Below are 19,328 nucleotides of genomic sequence, written 5' to 3'. Positions count from 1 at the left end.
CAATTTTAATAGGTGACTATCAAGAGATGTTTCGCTGAGCTCTGTGCCTCATGCATGTATTGGTAATCTCAGACCATGTAAAACTCCTGATTACTCGTATAGCATCTGGGTCCCTCTGACGTCACGCGGAGCGGCATCGCATGGGCGCCAATCTGGCTTTTTTCCAATGAGGTTAAAATTGACCATTGCCATTTGTCTAAACTGGGATTTCTAAAACCAAATAATTTGTATATTATGAATACACTAATGGTGGGCAACGAATGCTGTGCGCCATCGGCTGAACATCGGAGGAGACCTAGGGCACATCCTAGGAGACGACCCTGATAATATCAGCCGAGTCATTAAGTTTTAATAGAGACCGGGCTAATTAACAGTGCTTAAATTCCAACCATTTTATCATCTGACTACCCCTTTTATTTTTATGAATGTTTAAATGCCTTTTTAATGTATCTTTTAAAATTTTGATTTCATGGATTGTCAGTGTTGCAAATGAACTTAGTTGTCGAGGCACCCTAAAAACAAAATACTACTCCTACTACGAATCGCAATCAATGCCTTTCGTTTTCTTTGATGAAGGAAACTACGCTAATAGGGTCTAATGGGTCGATGAGTCAAAGGAGCGCGAGCAGCAGCAGAGGTAGTACCTTATTTAAGAATTCCATCATCATAAACAAATACAGTTTTCCAACATTTCACCAAAAATATTCTGAACAATCATTTCTCCTCAAATAACAATGATAACCTTGCTCAGCTAACCGAAAGCGACGAGATAATGAATTCTTTCTCACGCAAGTAAAGGAAATAGAGGTAATGAAAGCCTGTCGTAATGTTACTTCTAAGGCTAGTTTTAACTAATTGTAAGCCTAAACTTCGTAAATGTTTCTACGTATCCTTTTTACCCTAGCTCTTGGAGAAATGGGTATTGGAGTAATTCATTTTGGCCCTGATTATCATATTTTTTGTGATGTTACGTAATTTGTTATAGCTGGAGAAAAAATTGTCGTCTATATACCTTCAAAACATAGCCCTGGTTCTTTCTTAGTTGTTGGCTTAATTTCTGGCTTTATCAATGGAGTCGGTGGATGGGATACGCGAATACTTTGGATGCGGGCGTTAAGATCGAATGTTTCCTTTGTGCGAAGATTGAATTACTTTATTTTTTCGACGTGTATATATAAAGATAAAATATAAATAAACTATTTCTTAAAAAAGAAAGAACCAAAGTATTCTTACGATTCCGCTCCAACCTTTTTTTAGCTAGGTCAGACAGAAACTATTTGTCGTCGAGGGTCCAAGAGTCTCTAAAGTTGGTAAATTTTAACGTTTTCTTATCTTTTATGGGTCTTTGAATTTATACACGAGTGATCGTGGCAGGACATATCTGGTTCTACGAGGAGGTCTATCCTACCTACTTTCTTGAGGTGATCAACACAAAAAATGTCTAAGGTTTAGTCGGCATTATTATTCAGTTCGGATGTCTTGCAGTGTTTTGACGAACTCAACGGATTTTCTAACATGTTGGGTAGATAGACCCTCATCTGGTGCCAGAACTCCCGTAAGGCAGCGAGCTAAATCATTGGTCGGGGAACCAATGGCACCAATTATTGTTCGTTATCTATTCATGGACTTGTATTCCCGGCGAGGAAAGCCCATATATTCTCGGCGAGGCTGCTGTTAGTGGTCGTAATGTGCTCCAACTCTCCTGAAGAATGTGAGGTTTCATGAGTAGGCCAATGATTTAGGGTGTGATTTAGTTATTTATTTATTTATATCACACCAAAAACAGCACTTAGGCCTTTACATTGGGTTTATAAAAAAATAAATTATGTAAATACAATTAATAAGCATGTATAAAAATAATGTCATAAATAACAACCATTTTCAACATATACAATACATACAAAGGTCGGTGTCAAATAGACTTTTCACAGGGTTATTAAAATTGGTGCGGGAGGCAAAGATGTCAAGAGAGGAAGAAGTATTGGAGATTGAATTGAAAATAGAAGGTAGGCGGAAAAAGAGGGATCTATGAGATATTGCCAAATGGAAATTGGGCTGGTGTAGGGCCTCAATACTGCGGGTTTTGCGAGCAGGAATGCGTAGTGAGAAGAATGTTAGGAAATCACTGCATCTGAAGGACACATTCATGATGCGGTAAAGAAATTTGATGTCTAATGTCAATCTGCGGTGGTTGGGGTGTAATAATCCAAGTGAATGAAGTATTTCGGCACGTGAAGAGAATCTGAGGTGAGGTATGCGAAATTGAGTGGACGGTTGATCGATTTTAGTGTGGTGGGAGAAGCAGTTGACCAAATGGGGGAGCAATATTCAAAGATGGGCTGCACACATCCAATGAAGACTGATTTTAAGGCACTCGGTTCGGATATCTCGCTCAGACGATATAGGGTCCCAACCACTGCTATAGCCTTGTTAACAACAGTTTTTATATGTTCGTAAAAGGTTAATTTTTGGTCAAAAGTGACGCCTAAATCGAAGTGGGAAATGACAGAGGGAATGGGTTGATTATTTTGAAGTATAAGTGGAGTTGATAGTGCTCTTCTTCAGCGAGAAAGACATCGCAGTGGATTTTCCAGGATTCACACACAACTGCCATTTATTGCACCATTTCTCTACCGCTTGAAGAGCAGTTTGTAAAACCAGAGAATCATCCTCGGTGTTAACCCTTTTAATATTTTACAATCGTCGGCATAGAGGAGAACACCGATGGTTTCCGAGGGGTCACGAAGCAGGGGTCGCGTCCGAGAGGAGGTCCAAGATCTTTCGTCGCTATTTCTCGCCGCTTATGATGTCAGTGGCGATTCTCTTGTCCGCATGTTGAATAGTTATGTCTCTCCGAACAAGTTCAACAGATTTAGGCTTCAATTGATGGAAGTTAGACATAGTTAAATAAATAAAAGATCGTAGCACATTTCCACAAGAATTTTTAATTCGTACAACGCGTTTCGGCTCACTGAGCCATCATCTGGTACAAGATCATATTGTCATATTTTATGTGTTTTATTATTATAATAAGTATTTATATCTTCTCATTTTGAAAACTATTAAATCATGCGGTGTGCGCCAGCTTCGGCGGTGGCGGGATAAAGTCCTCGCCTAACAAGCAGGAGGTCGCGGGCTCGAGTCCCGCCTGGGTAGGTTGCCCCAATCCAGGTTATGGTTGTTTGTGTACGTCAACTTGTTGACATGTCAATAACACCGATGTTAAAGGCTGTACAGGGCTGTATTCGGAGGTATGGAAATAAATAAATAAAAAATCTGATTAATATTGCAGTCAGTGCCGTGTTTTGTTATAACTATTCGCATTGAAATGTTCATTTTTCATGGTTTTTATCCTCCACGTCACTAAAACACGTTTTGAAAAGGTTCCACTTAGGCCGAACTCTTAAAAAGCAAATGTTGTCTAATGAATTCAGAAAGTTCTTTGAAGCTCAAGTCCCGCTTTAACTATAGACTTCTTTTTTGGCAGCATTTTGAGGCAAACGCCGTGTGCTGGAAAATGAATGACCTTTTCCACCATTTTCGTGACCCGATCCCATGGTGTGTGAAATTAAAAACAACCCTTCTGGCCATTTATTAACCGAGCTAATTTAATTCTGCGCAATTTCCCTTCTGAGTTCAATTTATAAGCAAATTCGCCCATCCACCCGGAAGTTTTTGATATCCTTACCGTACCCGCGTTGTGATATACCCATCGCTGAACAGGATTTCCTCCCAGTAATTTTCCTTAATTTATTTTCTGCATTTTCGCAGTTTTTCCTCCATTCCAGACTCGCGTATGAATCTAGTTCTTGCTGTTGATTCCCGGAATGATATTATTTCTTGAACGCACGTTGAATGAGAAATAATTCTTGGAAGTGAACATTAGGGTAAGCAGGGAATACACTTTTATTTTAGTAGACGGCAAATATGGAAGTATTTTTTTTATTTCTTTGTCTGTCATATTTGAATGCCTCAACGCATCGGAACTTAAGAAAAATACACTTTGTGTAAGCACTTTTGATAAATTTTGGTTTGGCATGGTATTGAGGTATTTTGGATTTTTAATGCGTCCTTTACACTATTTTATGTAGCGTAAGCTCCGTTTTATGTTGTAAAAGAAGCAGCGAAAAACCTCATGCCAAAATATTTTGTAAATATTCGAATATGCAGGATCCGATTGGCGAATGTCTTCTTCAGTTCACATTGTAGCAAATATTTGAATGTGAATCTATGTTGAAGTAGTGCTTTTTGTTAGTTTGGATTTGTCGAAAGAAATTTAAAAAAAGATAACATCCCAGTTAAATTCTATCACATGATCATGACGTTAAGCGAGATGGAATTTACCGTTAAAAAGTTATTGAATTTTCGGTGCCCAATGGTCGACTTGAGAAGACACCCGATAGTAATTACGCATGTTATGTTGCGGATACTAAGCCTCATCTTTACTTCACAATGAAATAAATATAAAAGAACAGGAAGGAATATCCAGGGAGATTTACTGTCCAAATAACGGAAAAAGAAAGAGAGTTTCAGTTAAATATCTCACTCACGGATTGTTGTCAGGGCATGGTTATTTATTCCGAGATTCAGTCGCTAATGGCTAAGATCGGAATATCAATCGCACCAAAAAAACGCTAATTTTGTCGCTCTCTTTAGTTGGCGACCACTAGCAATGACGTTAAACGCAATGAAAGGGAAGAAGTTTGCGAAATCTTCTCATCCTCTCAAACCGTCTACATAGGTAATTGAGAGAATCATCAAATTCCCCATTTCATTTATTCGGCAATTCTCCTTCTGCGTATGTTTTTTCATTAATTGAACTAATTCTTGGGAAGGACGGATCCAGGATTTTTTTCGGATCCGGATTCGGATCGAATCCTTGATTTTCGGATCGGATATTTTCGGATCCACATGCATTTTCAAATTCCTGCAATTAAATGAAGTAATTATTCAAGTTTACTCTGGATACGTACAATCGAAGGAATGCTTTTTAGATTTTCATACACATTTTAATATTTTTGTAGGCTTTTAAGTTGTTTTTTTAACATCTTTACAAGCTCAGGACCTAAACTTACGCTTGGGTTTGGAAATGAAAATAGGAAAGAACTTCGGATAAACCACTGACTGTACCACGGACCAAGGACTTGTGGCGTAGGACGAGAATCGCATGCGACGGCGCATTCAAAGATAGAATCGGAACTCTTTCCACCCTTCTAGGGCTTTGCATTCTCTGAAGCTATTATTTAAAATTTCAAATCCAGATCCGATGTCTTCTTTGACTTTGGATCCGATGTATCCGATGAAGGGCAATATCCGCCGATATTTGGATCCGAGGTATCCTATCCGACCATCCCTAATAATCATCCATTTATATCACTTTATTCACCTAATTTCCCATTACAACATCTTCCAAATCGTCTCATTGGCATTGGCGTATTTTTCCTATCGATATTTTCTTATGTGTGTCTTTGATCACCAGTCATTGATTCGTTACGGGGTTATTTTTACGCAATTCCTTCATCTTTTGGATGGTTGACTCTTTTGAATTAAATCGTTTAACTATGGAAGATAAGTTATAAGAAGTGACAAAATTCTACTGTAATAGAATCAAAATGGCTATTCTTCAAGAGTAATTTCATTGCGTATCATATTGCAATCTCATTATATACGCTGTGCCTTTGCATGCATTTGAATAAATTTCTGATAATGATCGCGCTGCGAAGTGGAGGTACTGGCATAAAGGAGATAAGAAAGATTTTATTGTGATAATTTAGTTTATGTCAATGAATCACGCCTCGTACTTGAATTTTCTATTATTGTTCAACAAGGGATTTTTTCGTATTTTTTGGGATCCATGCAAGGGCGTACCCAGGATCATAACTAGGGGGGGGGGGGGCAAGCCAAGTTGTGGCACTTGAAAAAATAATTTTTAGTTTCATATCTTATACTAATACATATCATTTTTCGTGGGTTTAAAGAAAATTTGTTGAATACTTTCATTTCAATTAAGCACTGATTCTTATGCGATTTTTGCTTCTATAGGGGGGCAGATTGCCACCCCCGCCCCTCGCTGGGTACGCCCATGGATCCATGAATAGAGCGCAGGGTCAAAGAGATGAACCTTTCCGGGAATTTTTACAACGATCGCTTACGAACCCGCAGCTGTCTTTGAAATGTTTTGTCAGCCAGGGGAATTGTGTTGGTCGATTATTCTCTGTCGTAAGCCGCGTTTGAGGTCCGAAGTGTCCCCCGCAATGCACGCACGAGTGAGGTCACTTGTGGGCCTTTGCTGCGTGACGTCACGTCTTCACGGTTGAAAGAAGATGGGCCATGGGGGTCACATTTAAAAGGGACTCTTTTTTATTAATGCTGCGTAATCCCGAGTGTCGTTGGATTGGGTGTTAAATAGGAAGCAAGGCCTTTGTGAGCTGCAGAGGCATTAGGGGGTTTATTAAACTCCTGAGAGTGATTGATCACTACGGTCATAAGTGTACTCTTTTATCACGAACTCCTCATAAACCTCCCCAGAAATATTTTCAGGCTACGGGAATGGTAGCGAAAAGTTCAAAGGAAACTGCAGTATCTATCCTGGGATGTCATTAGTATGTAAAGAGGACCTGTTGGACTGATTGCCATGGAAATTCTTCAAGTCCTCGCCTACAGTTTAGAAAGAGTAGTTTTTTTTGCTTTTTATATCTCACTGCACTTCGCCACTGCTCATTGGAGCTCAATAGACGAGAGCGTTTATCCGATACGTTTATCAGAATTCTATTTCTACGTTCGGACGCTACCTTAGTAATTTAAATTGTGAGATATCCTAAATAAGAAAATAAATTACTAAGTACGAAATTATTACTACTCGTATAAATTATCTTGCTTGATAGATGGAGATTCTGCTGTAAAGGGGGAGAAAAATGTAGCATTAGTTCATTTAGTTTCTATCAGGGAATGAATCCTTGCTCTTGATGATTTTTAGCATTTGTTCTTCTCTCTCCGCATATTTCGCCGTCTCTATCCAGCACATTTACTGGACGCAAACTTTCGCGAGAGCTGTTGCTAAGTGATACATGAGGACGGTTATGATTGAAGCATTACCTACTGTAGAATTTGGCCGCAATATCTTTAATCATTGCTAAATCGAGTCAGTTTAACTATCAGCCACATTTGAAACTTTTATATGCACATTCTCTTTATGTGCAGGTGGTGCGCCGAAGCCTTGCTCCGAAGACTATATCTTCAAAGTGATTAATATAGATTACATTTATTAAAGTACAATGTGGAGTTATTTATCATCATGAATTAGAGTTCTAAAATCGGTAATCACCATCTCATTTACTTTGTTCATGAGCCGAAGACATTCATTCAAGTGGAATTTGGGCAAAGTTTTATTTACTGTATTGAAAATGTGTTATATAATCCACCGTCAAATTTAAAATTACTTCCCACACATCTCTTTATCTATGGGTGAAGTACAGCCCAAGCCATGTCCTGAAAAATATTTTTTAAATTGTGCTGTGGAGTTCGTTCCACTTTTCATTAATTATTTTGAAATGAAGCTCGTCCATTCACAACTTCTTTTCTTCCCCACATCTTTGCAGGTGCGTGCGAGGGTCAGCCGAAGCCGTGTCCCGAGGACTGCGACCGCATCCCGGGTGCGGTGTGCAGCGGCTCCTCGGGAAACTGCGTGTGCAGGGACGGGCTGAGGGCGAGGTTCACGGCGCCGCCGAAGGGTAGCGCTGCGGGCGGGTACCGCCGCGGCGGCAGCCGTCTCATTGCGTGCGAGATGACGTCGCCGGACGGACGCAGCGGTCGCGGAGGTGGCGCTGGCGTCGCGGGCGGAGGAGTGCTCGTCGGAGTGGCGGGAGGCGGAGCGCAGGACGACTCGGAGATCCAGTCGAGGTTCTACTACCCCAGTGAGTACACACGCTATCCATCCAATGGGTGCTTTCCATTCATCTAGACACGAGTCGACTTGCGTCCCGGTTTTCGTGTTCCATTCTGTGCGTGTCGCAGACTGTTGAGACAAGTCAAAAAATGATTACGCGCAGGAATTGGAGAGTTAAAACAGTTTACCAGAGTCGACACCAGTCGACGCGTGAGTCGCATGAATGGAAAGCATCCACTATCGACAACACATCACTCAGGATCTGGATTGATTGGTTCGAACGCCAATGAAATGCTCCAACATTTGCAATTTTATTTAAATGAGTTTGTAAGCACCCGCGTTATTACTGAAAACTTCTTGGATAATAATAGAAAATATTAAAACCAAATTTTAATGCTAATTTATTTTCCTATTACCTACTATTTCAAAATGATATTTTATGGTTTAAGTTATCGTCCACATTATACTTAGACAGTACTGAAGTAATCTAAAATTTTAATTTGACGCGACAGTTGATAGCGGGTCGTTTTCACTTAAGTTTTTATAATCTGCAATTTCTGAAGATTAATAATGTCACAATCGCTTTGTTTCTCAAGCAAATAGCCAATGCAATGTTCATAGATTTTATTTAAATATTTAGACAGTTTTTCTTAAAATACTGATACTAATCCATCTTCGCGAATGTTAAATATAATGAACATCCAATTTTAAATGGAAATGAACACCATTGAATCTGTGAATGAGACTTATCAGGGATCATGTGATTCGGCCATGTCAATATGATCGCGCTTTTCTCTTTACATATATTTCTTCCGAGGTACGCATCTCAGAGCGATTCTCTGTTCTTGCGAGATCGGCGGAAGTAGGTGTAATGGGGGCGTATTGTTGTTTGCAAAGGGGCTGTTGGGCCCAATTTGACTGCGTATGGTGGTTTCGCGCGCGCTCCTGTCGGCCGAGAGCATGCACCATGAATAAAAGTTGACGGATAGTTAATAGCGGTGCGTCATTAAAATTAACTGAAGTTTTTAGTTCAGGCCTCACTTAATGTGGAAGTTAAACGCAGGAGAGTGAATAATTTGGTTTCAATCAGCTCTCTTTTCACTGAACTTGGTCTCAACACATTTTTGACGATAGCAAACGCAGGTGATAGTGGTGAAGCTGGTGTTAAATTGTATTTTTTCTCAAATCCTTGGTTTGGTAATGAAATGGAGAAACGCGTGGTTCCCGTTTCACGTTTGCCATCACCTCAGACTCATGTTTAAGAGGATGCATCACTTCCTCTCGACTCCTTTTTCGCGACTCATATGTGCTTATTTAAAACCTGAGCTATCGTCTTGAAAGTTTCAGGCTATTTATAGCGTGTCCTGGTCAGCATATGTCTCAAATTTGAAAATTTGACCTCGATTAATTTTCGGAGTTCAAATTTTTTTACCTGACAATGAGTTACAGGAAAATGTTAGCCAGGATACTCCCTATGAAAGCAGAAAGTGTCAAGGCGACAGCTTCATATTTTTATCAGAAATACGTCCGTCTGCATAGCGGCGACAAGTGGCACCCTTTTTGTGCGATGTGCTTTTAGCAGCGTTCCAAGCAAAACGACCAAGCATGACTAATTTAATGAGTAAGGTGATCAATAATATGCCATAGGAATTGATTTGATGACGTCGAAGCCAATAATTTTAAGCAAATACTTGAGGTAGATAGTTCACAATATTTTGAAATATGTAGCCTCACGTATCAATCATCTTGCATCTGGCTATTGAAAAATTGGTGATCCTCTCGAGATATTCAAAATTAGATGATTAGTCCATTATGAAAAGAACCATGGCCATAATTTTAAAATACGGAAAGGTTCAGCATGTTTTAATTGAAATCGCCGAATAGGTAAGCTGTACTGTAGTTACTCTCGCTCACCACCAGAGGCGCTGGGCTCGGCGCACTGAAAGTCGACTTTGGGAAGATTGCATGTCGGCATGACGCATGCGAATACGTCCCGAAGAAATACAGGTGGAGTTAGAGTGTGACGGAGTCAATTTTTTGAGCGCCGTATCCATGGCCGTAACTAAGGTGCGACCCAGCGGTTGGTTCAAACTGGTGCCACGGACTCCCTAATCCTTATCTAGAGGATTTGGGCGCGTCTTGTACTGTCGTGTATGCAGCCGAGGTCTATCGTGGACCAATGAGAAGCGGACTGCGCAATTCTCCGGATCGGCAAGTCCTTTTAAACATATGTAACATCTATAAAATATTAAAAATTCATGATTTTTGCGTTAGTTGGAATCAGGTTAATTGTCCGTAAATCAAGGCAACGCTACCGTCGCAACGCTAAATGCAAGTAAAAAGAAATACACAATTTTGGGCCATTAATATGCAAACATGTTATGTCTAGTCAGGAATTACAAGTACACTTCCAGTTACATGAAGCGTCGCTTTTTTTAGGACGTTGAAATTCAAAGAAGTATTGGTTTATAGACTTGGAGCTTAAAAATTCAATAGTTCGGATTGCAAACCTCAGTTTATCCCTTGGAACGAGAATTCCCTGAACTTTACCGGCGTTCTAATGTCCCCACAAAGTCACGTATTCCTAAAGGCTCGGAGACGGATTTGATCTCAATTTTCCTTTTATATCACACCTGACACCTCAATTTCTGTAGCAATCACTCATTCATGAAGGGTGAATAATTAATATTGCAATCGATTTATGACGGCTGATTTTGCAGTTCATGGATAGGAATAATTTTCATATTCTAGCGAAAGAAGGAAACCACGGTGTGATTATGATTGGCACGTGTGATTTCAAAATTATTTATTCAAGTGGATCGAAAAGGGAATTGATTTATTAAAATATGCGCGTCGTCACGATTTAAATTTGGGTGCGTAGTTTTTTTACGGGTGTCGCATATTACCCTGGGGAAGTCGCCCGTTTCTTACATGATGCTAAGCGAAACTTAACTTCGGCAATAGGGTAGTTTCCTTCATCAAAGAAAACGAAATGCATTGATTGCTATTCGTTACCCACCATTATGAGTAATCATAGTATACAAATTATTTGGTTTTAGAAATCCCAGTTTAATCGAATGGTAATGGTCAATTTTAACCTCATATGAAATAAGCCAGATTGGCGCCCATGCGATGCCACTCCACGTGAGGTCACGGGGACCTAGTTTCTATACGACTAGATAGGAGTTTTACATCGTTTGGATTATACCATAGATTTTATTCATATTTTTTTTAATTTGGCAAATATTATGAAGGGGTGAGATTAAAAATAATCCGCAATGGAAATGACTTTATAAGGTCTGGCAACTCAACTGAAATTCGTGATTATGAGCACATTCATCGCTGAGCAAATATATGTTGAATTCGACAAGCAATCAGAGGAGTGACTGTCGGCAGAAAATGAATTTACTTTGCTAATGTAAATCTGATGAAATAATTGGATTTTCGCCGTAATAGCAGACATGAAATTTATATTTGTCAATGCGTTTATCATCGTCATTAATCGACGAATTTCAAAAGCAAGTGTTTCCTAACCCCTCTTCTTGACTCAAATTCAATGAATGAGTTTACTGGGTTCTGTATCAGCAAGTAACATTGAGAACCAAAGCTTTTGTCATGGAAATGAACTGCAAGTCAGTCTCTCATCATTTCTATCGGTATAGTTTTTATGATGAAAATTCATTCCTCCGAAAATTAGTTCGAGAAGTTGTTTTAAGTTCATTATTAGGCCTTGCTTCATTATGCGTCTAATGCAGCAATTTGTTCATAAAATAATGGCGTAGCATATTATACCGTAAATACCTGAAACACGATGTTTATGTTGTACATTTTTATTTAAAGCCTCATTGTGGCATGCAGCAGAAACTAGCGTTTCGATAGAGCAAAAATACTTTAAAATGAAGTAATTAATTTGGCATTTATTCCTCATGTCTTTTTGCCTGTTAAATATTTTCAGCATTTCATTTTGCATAGCATCTGGTCACTCTGCTTGTTTCTCAAAACCTTAAATCGCTCAAATTACTTCACTGTGTACGCAAAATCAGTGCCGATGGTGAGAGAGGGCTGGAATCGTGGAAATGAGCGGCAAGCCAGATTCCATCTCTATTTTCATTCACTGAAATATCAGTAATCAAATCAATTATAAGTATAAAAATAAATTTTCATATCATTTTTATTTATAACGAATCTCTTAGGACTTTTTTAAGCTGGAAAATATGCCTTATAACGAGTAATAACACAGAATTAAATGATGGAGGAGGACTGCCCATCCCCGTGTATTTTTCCTTCCTCTATTGTTTCATTTGTGGAGTGGCGGTGCCGCAGGGCGATTTTCAAAGTTCCTCTGGAAGACAAATGAAGGAGGGGCCCCGGGCTGTTATAGCGATCGATGGACCTGATGGTGTGAGACAAATTCATTATTTTTCGATTCATTTCGAATGGGGAAACTTTTTTTCAATATGAAATTTAATGATGATGGGACTTTAATGGCTACCCTTTTAACGGGCTCCACTTTTTTTATTCCCAGAAACTTGTGAAAAGCAAAATCACCCAAAAATGAATTCTTTATTCTCGTATAACTTTTGTATACGTTTTCTTCCGTATTTTAAAGCTCGATTGGTATTTAAATTATCTAACTTAGTCAGTGGGCATACTTTGTTCAACAGGTCATTTATATGCGTATAAAAAAGTAAAATGGCGGTTTCTAAAATATGTCTTATTATACTCGATTATGTTAAACATTTCGAATAACCTTGTATCGCGAAGCTATCGATAACCAATCGGGAATATATGATTATCGCTTGAGTGCTTCGAAGGAAACCAAATTGCTCTCAAACTTATTTTATATTTTATTAATTGGTGCTGAGTTTTTCCATGGGTCTTGTGTCCGGAAAAATGATGGAAAGAATACACCTCTCTAAACCGTGGAAATGCCAGTTTTCATGTGAATTGATTGAAATCCAGTATTTAATCTTCATCCTTTAATGATAATTGTTTAATTCGACGACTGAAGTACGCGTTTTGCTTCTCATTGGTAGGTATGATTATAATGGGGTGCAGTATGAACGCATTATTCCGGGGGATAATCGTGGAATTTGATTGCCGTAAACCATAAATATATCACCACAGCAGCTAGACTCAATGAGCTAGTATTTTACGTAGTATTTTGCATTGACAGGGGGTAGTCGTTTTCCTTGACCATTACTCATAACAGATGGCAAGCTAGCAAAATGAATTACCTTGAATGACGCTTAAAAAGGAAGGGATAGGGCGAGGGAATCTGTGAAAAGTACATTTTTAACTCTTCCAGAGTTTTTTCTTTCAATATGTTATTTATGGCATACATTTTATCGAAACGGTGACTCATTTCCGTGCGTCTGAATTTTTATTGTATTGGCTATTCTTCTGCAAACTCATTTCTCATTTTTCACTATGGACGATTCCACTAGCTCTGTATTTTGAGCGGAAAAGGTCAAGCGAGAGCAGTGATAATATTCTCATTTTCTTACGTATAACATCGCTGTACATCATTTTCTGCTAACTTAGGTGATACCCTGATAACAAATGTACTTAAACGTTGCTTTGCTTTGCAGGAGATTTTTTTCTCACTTTGATGGAAAGTGTTGCAATCCTCTCTCTCGTAACCCCTATCGCTTTAACCTCTCGTTACTATATATTGATGGCGTTTTCCATTAGACGTGTGATTATCGTGCGAGCAATATAGACTCATGCATTTAGAAAGTGTGGATATTCTCTCGGTAATTAACTTCGGGTGCATACTCTCAGTAGGTTTTCGCAGGTTTTTCACGCCCCCTTCTTGTGAGGGCGTTCTCCTGCAGAGGGTTTTTTCCAATAAGGACGGCAGTCAATATCCTTAGGTTTTTCCCACGTTCACTAACATCTTTTTACACTTGGTCAATAGTAACTTTGTTAACTTATAATTTTATTTGTTGATTGAAAATGGAACTTCTATTTGTTTTTATGTAATTTCTCCGCATGTAATTTCATGAGCAACTTGACAATTTATTTAACTGCATATATTTCATGTTTGACGAGGAGTTAGATGGAAGATGGGACTTTCTAGTCCCAATCTCGCCCAGTAAAGACGTTCATTATTATTATTACCCAGTGCATTTGCCGAGATTTAGAAATGACGAAGTACATATTCCTTTAATCTTTGGAATCGCTGATAAAAATAACATACGGCAGCGCTATGAAAGAACTGTATAGGCAAGGGTGACGCCATTCCCTACGCACTAATAAATAAAGTGGCTCAGCGAGCTCTTGCTCGAGCTAACTGATTTGATTACGTTTAAAGTCGACGTATCCATATGAGTTGGTAATGCGGTTCACTCCGAATGTTCGTACGTGGTAATAAGTTTGGGAGTGGATGGAATTTGTGGCTCGAGAGTGCTTGGTCGCCAACTGCCACTGCCAGTCAGTCGTCGTCGTTCCGCGAGCACAGAAAATCTCTCTTCCCCCATCCACCCTCCCCCATCCACCCTCCCCCAAATCCCTCCCCGGATGATCATGCAAATGAGGGAAACTCTGAGTGTGGCGAGAGTCCCCTTGAGCTGCGTGAGTGGAATCGTGCGTTTCTTAGGGCGGAATAAAGTTTTTAATTTCGTGGAGAAACTTGAATCGTGAAACTTCTTGAAATAACAAGTAAGAAGACCAAAGTAAGTTTTGCAGAAAAAAATTATCAGTGAAGAATTAATCATGAATTCACGCTTTAAAATACAAATACCGCACTTTCTAAGCTTATTCGTAATTTCAAGGAGGGAAAAATATTTATCATTTCTAGGAAAAAACAGGTATTTTATTTGTCTAAGCAGTTTCCGCACCAGAGACGCCATTGGGGGTGTAAGGGGCTGCACGTGAAAATAAATTCGTTTACCCAAGGCCACTATTGAAAGTGTTGATGTATGTAAAATCAAATTGTAATGGGTGAGGGAAATGGCCCAAAAACGGCGATATATTCTTCGTGAGGAGGTGAATCGATAAAGCCAAACAACTCTTAGATCATATAACAAGGATGAATTAATATTTAACTAAGCCACAAAAGTTTATTTCGAGCAACAGGGAATGAAAATCCAAGTTAAATACCTACAACGTGTTTTCAAATCCCCCCCCCGCTCAGGGTCATGAAATTTTTTTAGAATAATTGTACCAATTACTTCTGTAATTTTAATTGGAAAAATTATTAGTGAGCAGGAAAACATTGCTAACATGAACAACTTCACAAGTCCTTCCTATCAAAACTACTTTGTTTTAATGTTGAAAGAAAGGTTCCGTCGCCTTACCTGGCAACAGATCGCTTTGCCCTGTGAAGCGGGCGCTTTCGGAAGCATCTTACCCCGTCTTACGCTTAGTCAAGTGAGTTTCGCGAATATTGCAGGCCTTCGAAATAAAGTCCCAGTAGCGGCTCCGAATGCAACCTCTGGCGATGTTTCTAACGGCTCTCATGTTTCGTACATTTATTGGAGTAGAAGATGTTTTTTCCTGGAATTCTTTTGTTCAGGGATATGCCCTTCGATGAGACATCGATACACCCCTTTCTTTACACATAAACTTCACCACGAAGGCAATAGGTCCCTACATTAACTTGGACTACTGTTTGTATTTTCACCTGAGGAGCCCAGTCATGACTTGATTTTAGCTGTGTTTTTTAGCTGCGCCTGTGCAGCGCAAATCGTGAGACGTTAGACGTAAGTTGTCAGGGACAATCGCCTCATAATGAAGCTGGGACTAATAGGTGTGTTGCCATAGCAGCGCGTCTGTTGTTTGCATTGATCGAAGATTCGGCAACTTTTTCCAACCGTCGCGTGGGGACGCAAGTTCACATTAGCGTGGCTCAAGTGTAATTTTTATGGAATATTTTCAGAAAAAGTTTTTGATAGAATAAATCCGAGCATTTTTTATCTCCGTAAGCTGATCCGTTTTCTCAACTGTTAGAAAAAAATTTAAACGCTAATGCTAGTTTGGGCCGCATGCTATTGTTTCCGGGGGCGCATATGGTTTTTAAGCTTCTGCTTGAAGTGAATAAATACCTCCCATGGCTCATTGAGAAAGTAAACTTTTAAATCCGAAGGACCCAGTGTTACATAAAAGGAGATGATGTTGGCTCTTACATCCTTACAGATTGTGTAAGTCTGAGAATTTCCTAACTCCTTCGTTATTCATTTCTATAATTATTATGCAACCTCTTCATTCCTTAAAAAAAGCAATTTATTCACAATAATCATAAATATCCTAGTCCGGCAGCACATCAACCCACGAAAGTTTACTGAGTTTACCAGTATAACAGTACAGAGCCTTAAATGGAGACTTGTATAGTATAGTACAATGTATACACATTTTCGATAATTAGCTGGGCGCTAGATATTTACATTGGCTCATTTGTTTATGGCATGACGCAAGTACATAAGCGGGTCCCAATGTTTGCTTCGATAGACTCACATTAGGAATAAATCCTTAACGCATCCTACCCTATCGAGGATTCTGCGTCAGTGAACTCCGCAACCTGTGCGGCGATGCCTGTGCTCTGATCTTCCTCTTAACCTCTCATTAAAGGGAATAGCTCTATCCGTACTTATAGCGTCTGAGAGGAAAGATCATTTTTCGAATGATTTTGCTATTTGGCTGAGTGAGACCCAGTTTTAACGTTATTCAGTACACTATGTTGGCTCTGGTCTTCACCTGATGCAGTTGTATGTTCATACCTGTAAGTATGTATCACGACCACTCAGGCATTTTTAGGTATTCAAATGGGATGCCCAAAATAAACTTTTTTCGCCAAGTTAAATATTAATTCACCTGGGTTTAGAAATTACGTGATCGAATAGTTGTTTGGCATTATTGATTCGCCTCCTATCGATGAATAAATTACCGTTTTTGGGCCATTTCCTCACCCATTACAATTTTATTTGAGAAACATGTACATGTTCAGTGGTGATGCTGGCCATGGGTTGACATATTCATTACCAGCATCAATGTAATAATTCTTAAACGCCAAACGCCTTGGTTCAGTTTACTCCGGACAAAATTTAATTTTTGCCACAACTGGATTCGTATTTTTCGACGTATATCGAATTAAATTGCTTGAATCACACTCTGATTTGGTCCAAAGGTTCGTTTCGATTGCTTCTTGAGTAGGCTTGATTTTTTCCCGATCTTTCGACTTTCGCTTAGGCTCTCTTTTTCTGCCAATCCGTTTTGATTTCGAACCCAGGACCCTTTGTTCATCGCCCAATTCACTGCGCCCCCATCATTCGCTTATTTTCATGATATTCCATCTGGTTTTTAATCTATTTTACTGCTGCTACTAATATTGATGGCATCACTTCATAGAGGAATGAAGGAGTGGAACGACCAACCTGAAGTTATTTTTAAGATCTTCCCTGCAAAGGCGAAAACTTTTTTTAGGAAGAAATGCGCATCACTTATTGGTTAATTACAAAGTGGTTTAAATGGGAGAGTGTGAAATTGGGTCTATGTTCATTTTTGTTGTTGTATTATATTAGAATTAATGTATTTAATGGATTGTTTGAAATTGGTTTATTGGGACAATGTTAAATTCTTAGTAGTATGAGATTAGAATTAGTGTATTATTTTTACCATGGGTGTCTATTCTGTTTCTAAACTTAGTATTAGATAGATAGAAACTTGGTATGCACGCATTTGTTATTCGTGTACATCTAATGCTGCCACCAGGCAATAGTCTACTTGCAGCAATGTATAATAATAATAATAATTTCGCTGCCGTGAAGAAAAACAGACGCTGTTCCTCTGAACCCTGCGATCGAAACTCATTTCTCACGTCTTTTGTTTGTTAATACACCTGAAGCGTGATCGTTGGAATCACGAGTGGCGATTTTTCTGTATTTTTTTTGGAATAGGTCAATTTTATATTTTTATTGCTGGAGCATATCTCTCTAAATTTTCAATTGAGTAGTTCCTATTCATTATTACATATCCCTTTGAAGCTTCGTATTATTTGAAGGAAAAAGTGATTAAGAGGTAATGGAAACTGTACATATTTTAAGTGTTAATAGCTTAAATTAATATTAAAAATGAATTTATGAGATTTTTTATCAGGAAAAGGAAAGGGAAAATGGATTGTGACCTTGAAATCTCCGAATACGAAACTGACCACGAATCATCACTTCGTTTTTAGGTGAAGATTGTTGATTATTAGTTTTCTGTTCTTTATCTTTGTCTTCCCACGAACTCGGCACTTGCGCCAACCAATGGAGCCTATCGCTCTGATTAGATTGTTATTTACGATTTAAAGGTACCTATGAAATTTGAAGTGAAGAAAGGGAACATTTTTATCTTACCTTTAATTGACAATTTTACCACCAAGATCAGTACTTAACGAACTCCTTCTCCTATCACAGTAACTAACTTTTTGCTCATAAAAAGATAAAAGGAGCAGGCTCTTCGAACTATGGTTCCTCGCGTTATGAAGATGCCCAATGATACGTGCAGTGAGAGGAAAGAATTGCTTTCCTACCTCTGACTGACTTTGACGTCTTTTTCACCGAGATCATTTCTTAACGTAATTTCTTCTTCGAGTAAAATATCTAACCACACCTTTAGCAGTAGTAATATTTTTCTGAAACTATTTTTCATGTATCTTTATTGGCAATTTATCCTTATGGATGTTTGGTAGCTGTGAAAATAACGAAAGAGCATCACTAAGAAATGAGGTATTGGAGCAATGGAGCGAGTCGTGGAGGACTCTTAATAATAACAAGCTCCGTGGCATCAAGGACGTAATAGTAGCGTGGCCCTCCTCTTCCCGTAGCAATCGGAGAGAGGAGGTAGTACTCACACAGTTGAGGATAGGGCACAGCCCTTTGACCCATGAGTATCTCTTTACTGAAGAGAAAGAACCTCCCTAATGTGATGATTGTAGGTGCCCGTTAAATATTAGACATATCCTGATAGATTAATGTAGGTGGAGAAGCCCTTTTAGGAGACCACCCTACCAACTTAAATTATACATTTCAGTTCCTCAAAGAAATAAATATTTTTAATAAACTCTAATTATGCTCACTCTTTGTACGAAGAAATCATATGCAGTGACACTCTTTCTACATAATTTTGGAATTAAATAACACAGTAGTGGTGCGAAATGACCTAGCCGTCGACGCACCCTAAATTCAAATACTACTACTAATAACGAATTATGGAATTAATATTAGAACGTCGGTTTCCGCGGCGATGGTTTGATCTATCTTCAGAGTTAGCTTCCGCGTCAGCTTGTTTTTAGACAACAGTTTTGCTGTGACGCGGAAGGAAACCCTGAAGAAATGCAAAGATCATGCAATTAATAATTTACAAGGATACGTAAAAAAAAATTAAAGAAAATGATAATGGAAACCACATAGAACAAAACTATATAATAATAAATTATATGTTTCTCGGATACATTAACAAC

General features: G+C 38.8%; 1 protein-coding gene across 1 annotated transcript in view; it reads left to right on the top strand.

The window, feature by feature from the left end:
• Window positions 1-19,328, top strand: part of LOC124165207 (thrombospondin type-1 domain-containing protein 7A-like) — a 1,035,737-nt gene that overhangs the window by 978,042 nt on the left and 38,367 nt on the right. The window contains exon 32 of the mRNA XM_046542486.1: window positions 7,599-7,913. Within this exon, the coding sequence (XP_046398442.1) occupies window positions 7,599-7,913 (315 nt within the window). The remainder of the gene's footprint in view (window positions 1-7,598; window positions 7,914-19,328) is intronic.

The sequence above is a fragment of the Ischnura elegans genome, chromosome 9, assembly GCF_921293095.1.
Source record: "Ischnura elegans chromosome 9, ioIscEleg1.1, whole genome shotgun sequence".
Lineage (NCBI taxonomy): Eukaryota > Metazoa > Arthropoda > Insecta > Odonata > Coenagrionidae > Ischnura > Ischnura elegans.
The sequence above is the reverse complement of the archived record's forward strand: the minus strand, read 5'-3'. Positions and strand labels throughout refer to the sequence as shown.